The sequence below is a fragment of the Musca autumnalis genome, unplaced genomic scaffold, assembly GCF_047663935.1.
Source record: "Musca autumnalis isolate F117 unplaced genomic scaffold, ASM4766393v1 scaffold_3, whole genome shotgun sequence".
NCBI lineage: Eukaryota > Metazoa > Arthropoda > Insecta > Diptera > Muscidae > Musca > Musca autumnalis.
In genome coordinates, this window is record NW_027411866.1 from 136500732 (window position 1) to 136512733 (window position 12002).

General features: G+C 37.6%; 1 protein-coding gene across 2 annotated transcripts in view; it reads right to left on the bottom strand.

The window, feature by feature from the left end:
• Window positions 1–12002, bottom strand: part of AdamTS-B (ADAM metallopeptidase with thrombospondin type 1 motif B) — a 174300-nt gene that overhangs the window by 71807 nt on the left and 90491 nt on the right. For both annotated transcript variants that reach the window (XR_012411506.1, XM_073974524.1), the window contains exons 5-7: window positions 7623–7745; window positions 6957–7157; window positions 1750–2330 (exon numbers count right to left, since the gene is read on the bottom strand). Coding sequence is in view for 1 of the 2 variants with exons in the window: in XM_073974524.1 (XP_073830625.1) it covers window positions 1750–2330; window positions 6957–7157; window positions 7623–7745 (905 nt within the window). In the remaining variant the exon portion in view is untranslated. The remainder of the gene's footprint in view (window positions 1–1749; window positions 2331–6956; window positions 7158–7622; window positions 7746–12002) is intronic.

A 12002-nucleotide genomic window follows, 5' to 3' on the forward strand; every position in this document is an offset into this window, starting at 1 on the left:
GCGGGTTTTTCGCCCTATCTCAAAAATAAAATACGTCAGATCCTTCCTTGGATAAATACGAACATTTTGAGGCAATATTCCCTAATAACCTTTCTTCAAAATATATTTTTGCAAATTTTCGCGTATTTTTCGCGATATTCCAAAAATAAAATACGTCAGTTCCTTCCTTGGATATACGAACATTTTGAGACAATTTTCTCTGACAATCTTTCTTCAAGATATATTTTTGCAAATTTTCGCGGATATTTCGCTATATCTCACAAATAAAATACGTTAGATCCTTCCTTGGATAAATAGGAACATTTTGAGACAATTTTCTCTGACAATCTTTCTTCAAAATATATTTTTGCAAATATTCGCGTATTTTTCGCGATATCTCAAAAATAAAATACGTCAGATCCTTCCTTGGATAAATACGAACATTTTAAGACAAACGCGAAGCAAATCGGTGGTAAATTGGTCGAGTTTTTGATTCACGTACGAACGTCATTTGAGTTTTATATAATAGATTTTATGTTTTATATTTTATATCTTATGATTTGTATTTCATATGTTGTATTTTACATTTTATATTATATTTTTTATGTTTTATATCATATTTTATGTTTTATATTTTATTTTTTTATTTTTTATATTTTATACATTATAATTTATATGTTATATTTTATATTTTTTACTTTATATTTTATATTGTATATTTTTTAATATTTTATTTTTTTATATTTTATGTGTAACATTTAATATTTTATATACGTATTATATTTTATACTTTATATTTTATATTATTCATTTTATAATTTATATTTTATGTTTTATATTTTTTACTTTATATTTTAAAATTGTTTATATTTTATATTTACTATTTTAAATTTTATGTTATATATTTTATATTTTTTATAGTTTTTATAATTTTTTGAATTTTTTATTTATATAAGGAAAGTATAAAAGGCACAACCACTCAATATGAAAATAAACAAGTAGGAACGCCGTTACGTTGTCTATAAAAAAGCTCTTTTGGTCGTCTATAAGTACTCCGTTTGGGATGTGTATAAAGACCCACTTTTGGATCTACTACAAAGACACCCTTTGGGTTGTCAATAAAGAGTCCATTTGGATGGTCTATAACATGGCTGAGCAAAATGGAGAGAGAGGGAAATTTAAGGGAGAATTAATATTTAATTTTTCTTGATGTTTCATTACTTATTTCAAAATTGTTTAAATATTAATGCTGTCTATAATCATCCACAATGCAAATTATTAAAATAAATAAATAAAAAAATTGCATAAATGTTTAATTATTCATGGTTCACAAAAATTAAGAGTACGTGTTCACAATTTGCGTATGTGCTAGCCACATGCGAGCTCAGCCCTGGTCTATAAAGACTCCGATTAGGTCGCCATAAAAACTCCGTCCAGTTCGTCTATAAGCACTCCATCCCGTTTGTATAAAATACACCTTCCAGATCGTCTATAAAAACTCCCTTCTGCTCGTATATAAGAACTTCCCGCAGCTCCAAAGTCTCCATCCAGTTTGTCTATAAAGATTCTCTCCAGCTCATCTATAAAAACTTATCTTCAGTTTCTTAACCTTGATGTCATTGTTGTCGTCTTAACCACTGTGACCAATGACAATTGGATACGAATTGAGTTGTATATAAATGAGATACGTTATGTAGTACATTGTTGGCTTGTTGTTGCTTTTGTCCCCATACTAGATAAATTCTTTTTACTACTACTTCTTCTACTCACCTACAGAACATATCCAAATTTTGTTGGGCATTTTGTGTTAAATTTAAATCTGGATGTGCTTCATCCTCTTCGAGGAGTATTATTTTCACTACAACAATTTCTATGGCATTACCAATACTGGGATCTTTGTAGAGTGCGGAGACCATATTCATTATGGTCAAAAGATACGATTCAACTTCATCGTGGAAGTTAACCATTGTCGAATCGGCAACAATTAGAGTTTCAACATGACGTGGGCTGCTAATTGAACGTTTCATGCGTTGACGTTGTTGATGTTGGTGATGTTGCTGTGACTGTTGCTGGTGGTGCTGTTGTTGTCTGTGTGTTTCGGCTGTAATGTTTATTGCGGATGGTGTTACTGGACCAAAATTGCGTTGGCTTGATATATAATTGTTGTGGTAGTTGTTGTTGCTGTTAGTGTTGTTAAATTCCGAATGTAGCTGTTTTTGCTGTTGCTGGTGATTTGTTGTTTGATGTTTATGGTATTCTTGATGTTTTACATCCGCTGTCGTTGTCTCATATTTGAAATGTGGCTGCTGATGATGGAGACGTCTTATTTTACGTCCACCTTGAATTTTTAACTAAGGAAAAGATGGAAAGGAAGAAAAAAATTAAATTAATAAATTAATTCCGTCAATCGTTTATTAGAAAAATACCTTTCCTATTGGAAGAAGACTTTTTAAAGATATTCAAAGGGAAAAGAGCCCTTTAAAAATAAATACACAATCAGGAAAGGTGTTTTTCCCACAGAAGATCTTTAGAAGGTCCTTTTTCTATACAAAACAAAAACCAAGACCATAAGTCTTCTTTGGTGAAAAACCATTCCCATGGAAAACATATAAAATAAAATAATATTTTGTAAAAAAATGAAAGTGAATTCATCCCTAAAATATCTTCCTCCTACAGAAAATCTGTAAAAGGTTGTCTTCTCATTGAAAACTTTCAAAACTAGACTGTAAAAGACCAATAACAGGAGTGGTGGACCGACGAACAGATGGTGGAGGTGGTACCGAAGCTAGTTTTCCGATGTAGTCCATATTTGAACTAGATTTGTGCAAAGGTTGTATCAAAGTTCGTCACTACACAACAATCCTCGAACAGCCCTTAAACCGAAATTAAGCGAAAATGTTTAAGTTTTGTGAGAGGGATATGCGAAGATGTTGTCCAATATTGACATTCTTGGAACTTGAAGAACTTTTATGATATTTTTGTTGTAACAGTATTTATATGTTTGTGCCATCGTTTCCTGTTTAATCAGGCTCTGGGCCTTTCTCCAGTTCTAGGAATGTGGTTGCTTCTCTGGGATGTAACCTCAGATATACTGGAGTTAGTCGAGTAGGTTTGGCAGTGCAGTTGAATAGATGCAGTGTGTCGTGCGGGCCTGTGCCGCATGCTGGGCAGATGTTTTGTACGGTGTCATTTATCCTTGCCCTATTGAAATTCAGACAGCACCAGTCCAAGGGTAGTTGAGCCAAAACTACTCTTCTTCGTCGTAGCATCTGACGCTCCTCAGCTGCGATATACGGGGGATGTTCTCAGAGGATCGTATTCATACGATAAGTGTTTATGACGTCTGCGACTGAATCCGTGTGGATGTTTTTAAACCTGCTTGATAGGCTTGTTGATGTAGGGGTTCTATATTGTAACGCTGGATCTTTTTTTCAAGATCATGAAGATCCCTTCTGATATGCCTAATCTCTTTATGGTGGATAGGACCCCCCAATTCACAATATGGTGATTAGGATGGCTCTCATTGCAATACCCGAGCATGAACTGCAACGAAAGCATGTCATTGTTTTCTGTACTGGAAACATTTTGTCTCCTCATGTAGATGGTCCACTGAAGACACGAGGAGACACCATGTTGCAGTTCTCAGGGCAGCATTCTGACTGGTTTGAATGCTTTTCCATCGAGCTGCACATATAATTGCGTACCATACTGGCGCCGCATATGTGACCAACAAGGTTTTTTTATTTGCACCCCAAGTGCTGCCGGCTAGGCAATTAAGGACCTTGTTCCTACATCTCAGCTTGACGCAGATAGCTGTAGCATGCGCGGACGACGTGAAAATGCTGTCGAATGTGACCCTAAGAATTTGTGGATAGTTAGTTTTTGGAATACTGCTATCAGCGACCATGACATTCGATCTAGTTCTCACTTCTTCGCGAGGAAAAAGCGAATAGGAGTTCAGACTTTCACAGTTGACATCAGGTAAGATACGCGACAATAAGATCGTACAATCATCCACATACGATATCAATGTCATCTAGATGGGGGCGGAATACACGAGATGTAGATGTTAAACAGTTCCGGAGATATCACTCCAAATTGGGGAATTCCCTGTTTCACTCTACTGGGCCGGGAGCTATTGTTCGTGACGACTGGCGTCCACTCATATAATTTATTATTCAACGTTTCAAACTTGGCAAGAGTGTAGTCAGCTCTATGTCCTCAAACAGCGTGGAGTGCTTGACAGTATCGAAGGTTTTTGATAAGTCCAGCTCCACCAAAAATGACCTATCGCAAGGCTTGTTCTGCTTGAGTCTTCGACTAATATGTGTGAAGATGGCGTTCAGCGCTGTTGTCGTGATGTGCAGCTTACGGAATCCATGCTGATGATCGGCAACTGGACAGCTGTTTCTGACGCTCAGGAGGACTAAAGTATCAGTGTCCTAAAAGGACTTTGCTATGGGGACAAAAGCCAAATCGGCCTGTACGAATCACCTTGCTGGCATCCTTGGCTGGATTCAGTAGCAGGACCACCCTGCCGATTTTACAGGCTTCGGAAATGATGTGGGTGGCTAGCAACTGGTTGAGAACTTTGGTGGGATACTCTACTCTCGGGTCATCCAGCTGTTTCACCATTAATATGGAGATTCCACCAGGGCCTAATACTTTGGATGATTTTACGTTTCTGAGGACATTTGCAGCTCATCCATTGTAAATTGTGGTCGTTAATCCTCATTCATCTAATACGACGTAGTTCCCTTCTCTTCGCCCTATCACTCCTGGGGTGTTCCATAAACTGTATATTAAAAGAACTTTAGCACCTCTTCGGATCAGTCGGGGTAACGTCGCCAAACGTAACTAAGGTCCTATCTTCCTTCTTTCGAGGGTTCGAGAGTGACTTAACCGTTGCCCACAAGTCACTTTTTCCGGCTCCAATGTTGCAACTCTTCCGACGATTTAACCACTTCTTCCGTTTATGCTCACTGATCAACCTATTAACTTCTACTGTCAGCTCCCTGACTCTGGGGTCACCGGGGTTGGCACGACGAAGCTCATCACGCTTATTTGATATTCCCGACGCCTCTGCTGGGAAGTTTGTTCTCACTTCGGGTATTCAACCAGCTGGGATATGGCGAGCGACTGCAGCAGCGATGATATTTCGTAACGCCTTTTCCGCTACCCGAACATCAAAAGGGTTGGCAGATCTCTGAAGCGGCGGTTAGTGAACTCACTAAAACTCGGCCAATTAGCTTTCCCAAGATTGACGAAAATGTGGCGTTCAGAGGTGATAAAATCAGGCGGAATGGGAGATGGTCTGATGCAAGATAAAAAAAACAGCTTGCCAGGTGATGTCATTTGTCAGACCAGGTGACACGATGGTTATGCTTGGCGAACTAGGACACTCACCGCTAATTCTGGTAGGGGCGTCCTTATTGGCCTTGCAAAACGTAACACCAGCCGTTGTTGTTCCAATGTCTGAAAATTCTTCTTTTTTCCATTTAATTTCAAAGGTCTCCGATGTAAGATCGAAGAAATAGTGGACTTCATGAATCGGAACAATATCATGGTCGTGGCGATGGTGGAAACCTAGCTCAACAACAACCGCATCTTGCAGCGTTGTGATGGTTACAACATACTGAGGAAGGATCGCGCTAGAAGTGGATGTGGGGGATTACCTTTCATACAGCAGCAGTCTGTTCAATACAGACCTATCTCGCTTGAGCCTGGCTCTAATGAACAGTACATTGAATGTATGGGTGTAGCAGTCAGATGTGTAACTGCTGAGGTAGAGTTACTGAACGTATACACCCCGACGATAAATAGCTGTACCTCAAGTTATAGGCTCGCTTTTGGGGGGCTTTAATGCTCGTCATGAACCTATGTTCACAATTTTCCGTGGAAAAGATTTCTTACTGCAGGAAACCTCAAATGTCAAATTACGGACAGTTCAATAAAAAAAATACCTATTAATCGGGACGTACCGTTATAAGGCGGCTATAAATTAACATGGACCTATGTTGACAATTTTTGGTGTAGAAGTTTCGGGGCCAGTGGGAACTTCAAATGCCAAATTACGGGTAGTTTAATCAAAAAACTTAGCGAAATTCTTCAAAATACCGAAAGATCGGCAGGTACCGTTATATGGGGGCTATACCAAAACATGGACCTATGTTGACAACTTTTAGTGAAGAAGTTTTGTGACCACTGGGAATGCCAAATTACAGGTAGTGCGGTCAAAAAATTAATCTAAAATTTTCGATGTAAATGAAGCCGCTAGAACCACCTACTGAAAAAATAATCAAAACGATGCGATCTAAAACTTCACTTTTTCCTAGGGAGGTACCTGAAAGAGTGGACCGATATAGTCCATATTGCTACCTGATACATGACTGGATGAAATAATACGATGTGCAAAGTCTGCGAGAATTAACTTGCGGAATTGCCATTTTGGTTGTGCCGTCAGGGTTTCTTGGAGCTTTTAGGCCAATATCTCAAGAAGTATAGAAAATAAATGTACCGTCGTTAAGGAAGAAGCAAGGACAACCTACTGAAAAAATTTCTGGACGATCCAAATTTTGTGTGGGAGGTACCCGAAGGAGTCGACCGATATAGTCCATATTCGAACCTGGTATATATCTGGAAGGATTAACACGATGTGCGAAGTTTAGACCAAATCAATTGCTCCCTTCGAGAGTATATACTTGGGGTCTAAAACCGTTATTTCGATGAGGCACATTTTTGGTCGTATCAAAGTGTATATATGTACCCTTTCTAGCGTTAAGGCTGAGGGTGTAATTAGCGTAGAATTGAAAAAAAGACTTCCTGACGAACAATGTATGCAACAACATATAAAATAATAATATAACGTGGAGTTTTTAATGACATCTTACCTACCTGCCCCCCATAAAAAAAAACATATTTTCATTCACAAATCCCCACCCATTCAACTCAATAAAATGTATAATGCACCCACTCACCTTGCCTTGCGGTTGCCATTCCACGAGGCGAGCTTCTATGCGTCTTCGTGGTTCCTTGGTGCCACAATTACTTAAAGTTCTCCTTTGACGTTTCGCTTCATTTTGCAACAATTTATGGGATGACTGTTGGTGGTGATGGTGTTGTTGTTGCTGCTTATGCAGATGATGCTGCTGTTTTTTGTGTTGATCTTTATTTGCTGTCTGGAAAGAAAAAAGATAAAATTATTGTTGCATTAATGTCAAGATTTTTTTATTTAAATTTGTTAAGCATTGACATTTTTAGTCGTTTCTCTCCCCGTGCGTGTCTCTCCCTCTCTATAAGTATCTTTGTATTTCGGACAAAATTCAATTCCATTGTGGGTTGGCAATTTGTCTAGATGTTTATATGGTTTTGTCTTTTAACTGGATTTAGTGGTAGTCCACCATTCATTCTTTAGTTCATCTATTTGTCTGTCTGGCCATTATAGAGTCTGTTTGTCTTCCTGCCTGCCTTGTATGCCACCATATTTTTTGGCTTGCATTTTTTTTGTCTGTCCGTCTGTCTTTTTTCTAGTTCATTCATATATAGGAGAGCACAGCCCACCTAAACAAAGTTGTCTTCGTCGTCGTCTTTATCTTTTTTTGTCTTCCATGCCATGCAACACAAATGCAAATTTCAGTAATTACCTTTTCCTTAACAGATGATCTTTGAAATACAACATGCGGATGTCCGTTAACATTGTGGGCTGCGGCATGAAGTTTTGATGGCTCAATGTAATATTCATTATTTTTGGTTTTTATGTGACCAACCTGCGGAGATAAGCGTAAAATATGAAAATATTAAAATAAATATGATTATTTTATGTTAATATTATTCGCAGTATATTATAATGAAATGATAAAATTGATATGATAAAGTTAAACAAAATTTGAATGACTAAATAAACAAAAGACTTAAGACACAAACGCGCATGACGGCATATTTATACCCTACACCACTATGTGGGGAGGGTATTATAAGTTGGTTTTCGCCAAAAAGTTTGTAACGCATCGAAATAATGGTCGTAGGCCCATACTTATATATATCAAAATGAATGTCTCGACCAGCTGAGTCGATCTGGCTATGTGTGTCCGTCCGTCAGTCCGTCCGTCTGTCCGTCTGTCCATCTAAACCTTGTAATCACGCTACAGGCCGCAATTTTGATCGGATCGTCACGAAATTTTGGATGTTGATGGGGGTCCCGGAGGGGAAGAAGCCTATTGACTTTTGGTGATGGTCGGATAATATTTAGGGGTCGGAAAGGGCAAAAAACTTAGGTGGATAAAAAGACAACGTTTTTTTCCAAAGCCAATATCTCAGCTTCTATATGGGGTATACCAAAAGCAAAACCTGACAACGAAAGCGGAAAATATCAATAATGATGTAAAGTAGGTGCTCGTAGGTGATTAAACAACGAAGCTATCGCAATAGTAGCAAATAAAACACCAATTTTCATTTTTGCGATTTTAATTATATTGACAAATATCCCAGCTTTGGTTGAAAAATTTCCAAAAGCAAAGCCTGACTATGAAAGTAGAAGATCCCGTCTTTACAATGATGCAAACTAGGTTGGCGTAGGTAACCAAATAACGGAGATATCGCAATAGTCGGTAATACATCCCATTTTTCTATTTTTTTTGGAAATCACGCTACAGGTCGCTATATTGATCGGATCGTCACGAAAATTTCAGGGTTAATGGGGGTCTCACAGATGAAGAAGCATATTGATTTTGGTGATGGTCGGATAATATTTAGGGGTCGGAATGGGCAAACACTTATTTGGAGAAAAGACAACATTTTATTTCAAAGCCAATATCTCTGTTTCTTCAAGAGGTATATCAAAAGAAAAATCTGGCAAGGAAAGTAGAAAATATCACCTTTACAACGATGTAAATTAGGTTGTCATAGGTGGTCAAATAGCAGAGATATGGCAATAGTCGATAATGCATCCCAATTCCGATTTTTTGGAAACACGCCACAGGTCGCAATTTTGATCGGATCGTCACGAAAGTATAGGGGTTAATGGGGGCCCCACAGAGGAAGAAGCCTACTGATTTTAATGATGGTCGGATAATATTCAAGGGTCGGAATGGGCAAAAACTTATTTGGAGAAAAGGTCTACGTTTTATTTCAAAGCCAATATCTCTGTCAAATGGAAGAAGAAAATATTACCTTTACATTGGTATAAAGCAGGTTGGCGAAGGTGGTCAACCAAGGGAGATACCACAATAGTCGGTAATGCATCCTATTCTTACATTTTTTTTTTGCAATCAAGCTACAGGTCGTAATTTTGATCGGATGGTCACGAAATTTTGGTTGCTTATGGGGGTCCCAGAGACAAAGAGGCATATTATTTTTGGTGGTAGTCGGTTTATATTCCCTAAAAGAAATGTTTACCAGTGAAAAGCTTATGCACAAGGGTAGTGGTGTAGGGTATCACATGGTCGGCCCCGTCCCTACTATTGCTTTTGCTCACTTGTTTTTGCTTCATTATTGGCTTGAGAGGTTACAAAGTAGACAGATATTGTCATAATACAACTATACGGTATCAGGTCTTAGAAAGCTCACCCAGATCAGTGTTACTGTAAAATTGCAAAACCAGTCGATTTTTACAGGCTTTGAAACACAACGAACCTTGGAGTTAAATGGGGGCTATACCAAAACGTGAAACTATTTCTACAATTTTGGAGGATACGTTTTTTACCAATTTGCGGATAATTTGGTCAGATATTGTACGTAAAAACTTTAAAATGCTCAAAATCATGCGGTATTGTAATAAGGGGGCTATATCATAACATGGATATTAGACTGACCAAACAATTTTGAACTCCTACTCCCTAATCAGTGACGTATGCAGGGGGGGGGGGGGGGGGGAGCAGGTGGTCGTAGTAGGTTTTACCATTTTTGAGATATAGAAGTTCCTCATAAAACAATGTCATGACTACAATTTCCGAACTTAAATTTATAAATCTGAAAAATGGTACAACCTAGGAAAAAATTAGGAAAACCAATCTTACCCATTTCGATAAGACTTATTGTGTTGAAGCAAATAGTGGAAACCTGTCAAAAAACCTAAAAAATTGACCAGAACTTCTATATCTCAAAAATGGTAGAACCTAGGAACAAATCAAACAACAAATTATCACAGCTACAATATTTTCTTTAGCCCCATTTCGACTGGACTTGCAGTTTTCAAGCAAAATCGCGAAAACCTAAAAATGTGAACTTTGACCGCGATTTATTTAAAAATCCCTCCCTTCTTGTCTTTGGATTTTTCTCGTCTATGAAAATTGCTGTTTCAGAATCCGTTGTAAACTCCTTTCATTTAACGATGATTCAACAGCACCGTGATATTCAGCCGTTAGTCTAACGAAAATGTACATCATCGAAATAATGTTCTTAGACTAATTATATGTTTTGACGAAACCCGCGTCAAGCAATTTGGAGCCGATTTATACCAGTTCGTCCGTCCGTCTGGCTCGAGCCCCTTATAGCTCTCGAACAGATCAACAGATTTGGTCCAAACTTTGGATCTCGCAATATTTTGTCGAAACTTCCTTTGGACAGTTCCCCCGCAAAACTTGAAAATGTTTCCCTAAAATCTTGAGCACAATAACTCTCGAAAGTCCAATTCGAATTTTTCGAGACATAGATTAGGTTCGAATATGAATCATATCGATTCACTCCTTCAGGTACCTCCAACACAAAATTTCAATTATCCGATTTTACCAAAACTTTAAACATCGTAAAATGACTTCCAAACGTACAAATATCAAATACCGAGAGTGTCTATTTGGGACAACATCTTCGGATACATTCCTCACAAAAGTTGAACGTCAGTGTAGTTTAAGGGCTGTTCTAGGAGCCGTTGCACATTTTGACCGATTTTGCTCCTTGTTTACAGCGATATCGTATTTTTCTAAATTGACGGCTTGACACCATAAATATTAAACGAAATGACTTCCAAAATTAGGTCCACTTCTAAAATGGACTATATCAGTCGATTCTTTTACCCACCGTACAAAATATTTGCGCTTTCATCGAAGTCAAATTTTTGAGCACAACATAAGCACTTATTCTTAACTCAAACAATCGTGAAGTTGTATACCCCAAAATGTTTCGATATTAAGCTAAGTAGCCCGTATTCGATCAGTCTATATATAAAGCTCTCAACTCACACAGGATGAAGGTATATCTCTGTCGGCAAACCCGACTATTACTTTTTTACTTGTTTTCCAGAAAACAAAAGTTATGAATTTTCATAGGTTTGCTTACGATATGCCTATAGAAGTGATTGGTCTTTGGAAAGTTTTTAAGGTCATCGAGTACATAAACATATAGTCGTGATATTAAGATAGAAATAAGCGGGAACAACAACCATTGATGTATCAGATGGAGTTTTTCGACTTAACCTATTTTTTCAGGATTTAGCTAAAATGTTCCCGAGCTTTTTTAAAGATATTTTTTCGACCTTGTTTTGCGTAGTCTCAAACAGTACTGCGAGTTGGATTCGGAGTCTTTTTAATGGGACTGAAGTTAGTGTGTTATATATGTTTATATCTTCCAAACACTGTATATGTCTATTCGACATATTCGCGAATGAAATCCCTGTGTTCAAACTTAGATCTATTTTCACCACTTTTTGCATGGAAGTTTTCCTCCCAAAGGGATTTCCAAAATCCATATTACTGACGATATTCTCGAAATGTAGAAGGCTTTCGAAAGCTATTCGCTGCGGGATATAGAACCCAAAATGTCAAATAAGAGCTAACGTGGTTGAAAATTCCGAGATACACCAAAACGTAAATCTATATGCGTAATATTCACTTGAAAGTTTTTTTAGTTATTGCTTCATTTCTGTTGGAGAATTTGGTTAAAAACTTTTGTAATCGGACTATATGATATGGTTCATTTTCAATTCTAAACATCCAAGAACTAATGTATTATATTCAGTTCCAAATTTCAATCTTGTATCTAAAATATTGTGATATCTCTATTGAGTGTATGTACTTTGTGTCAATATTAAA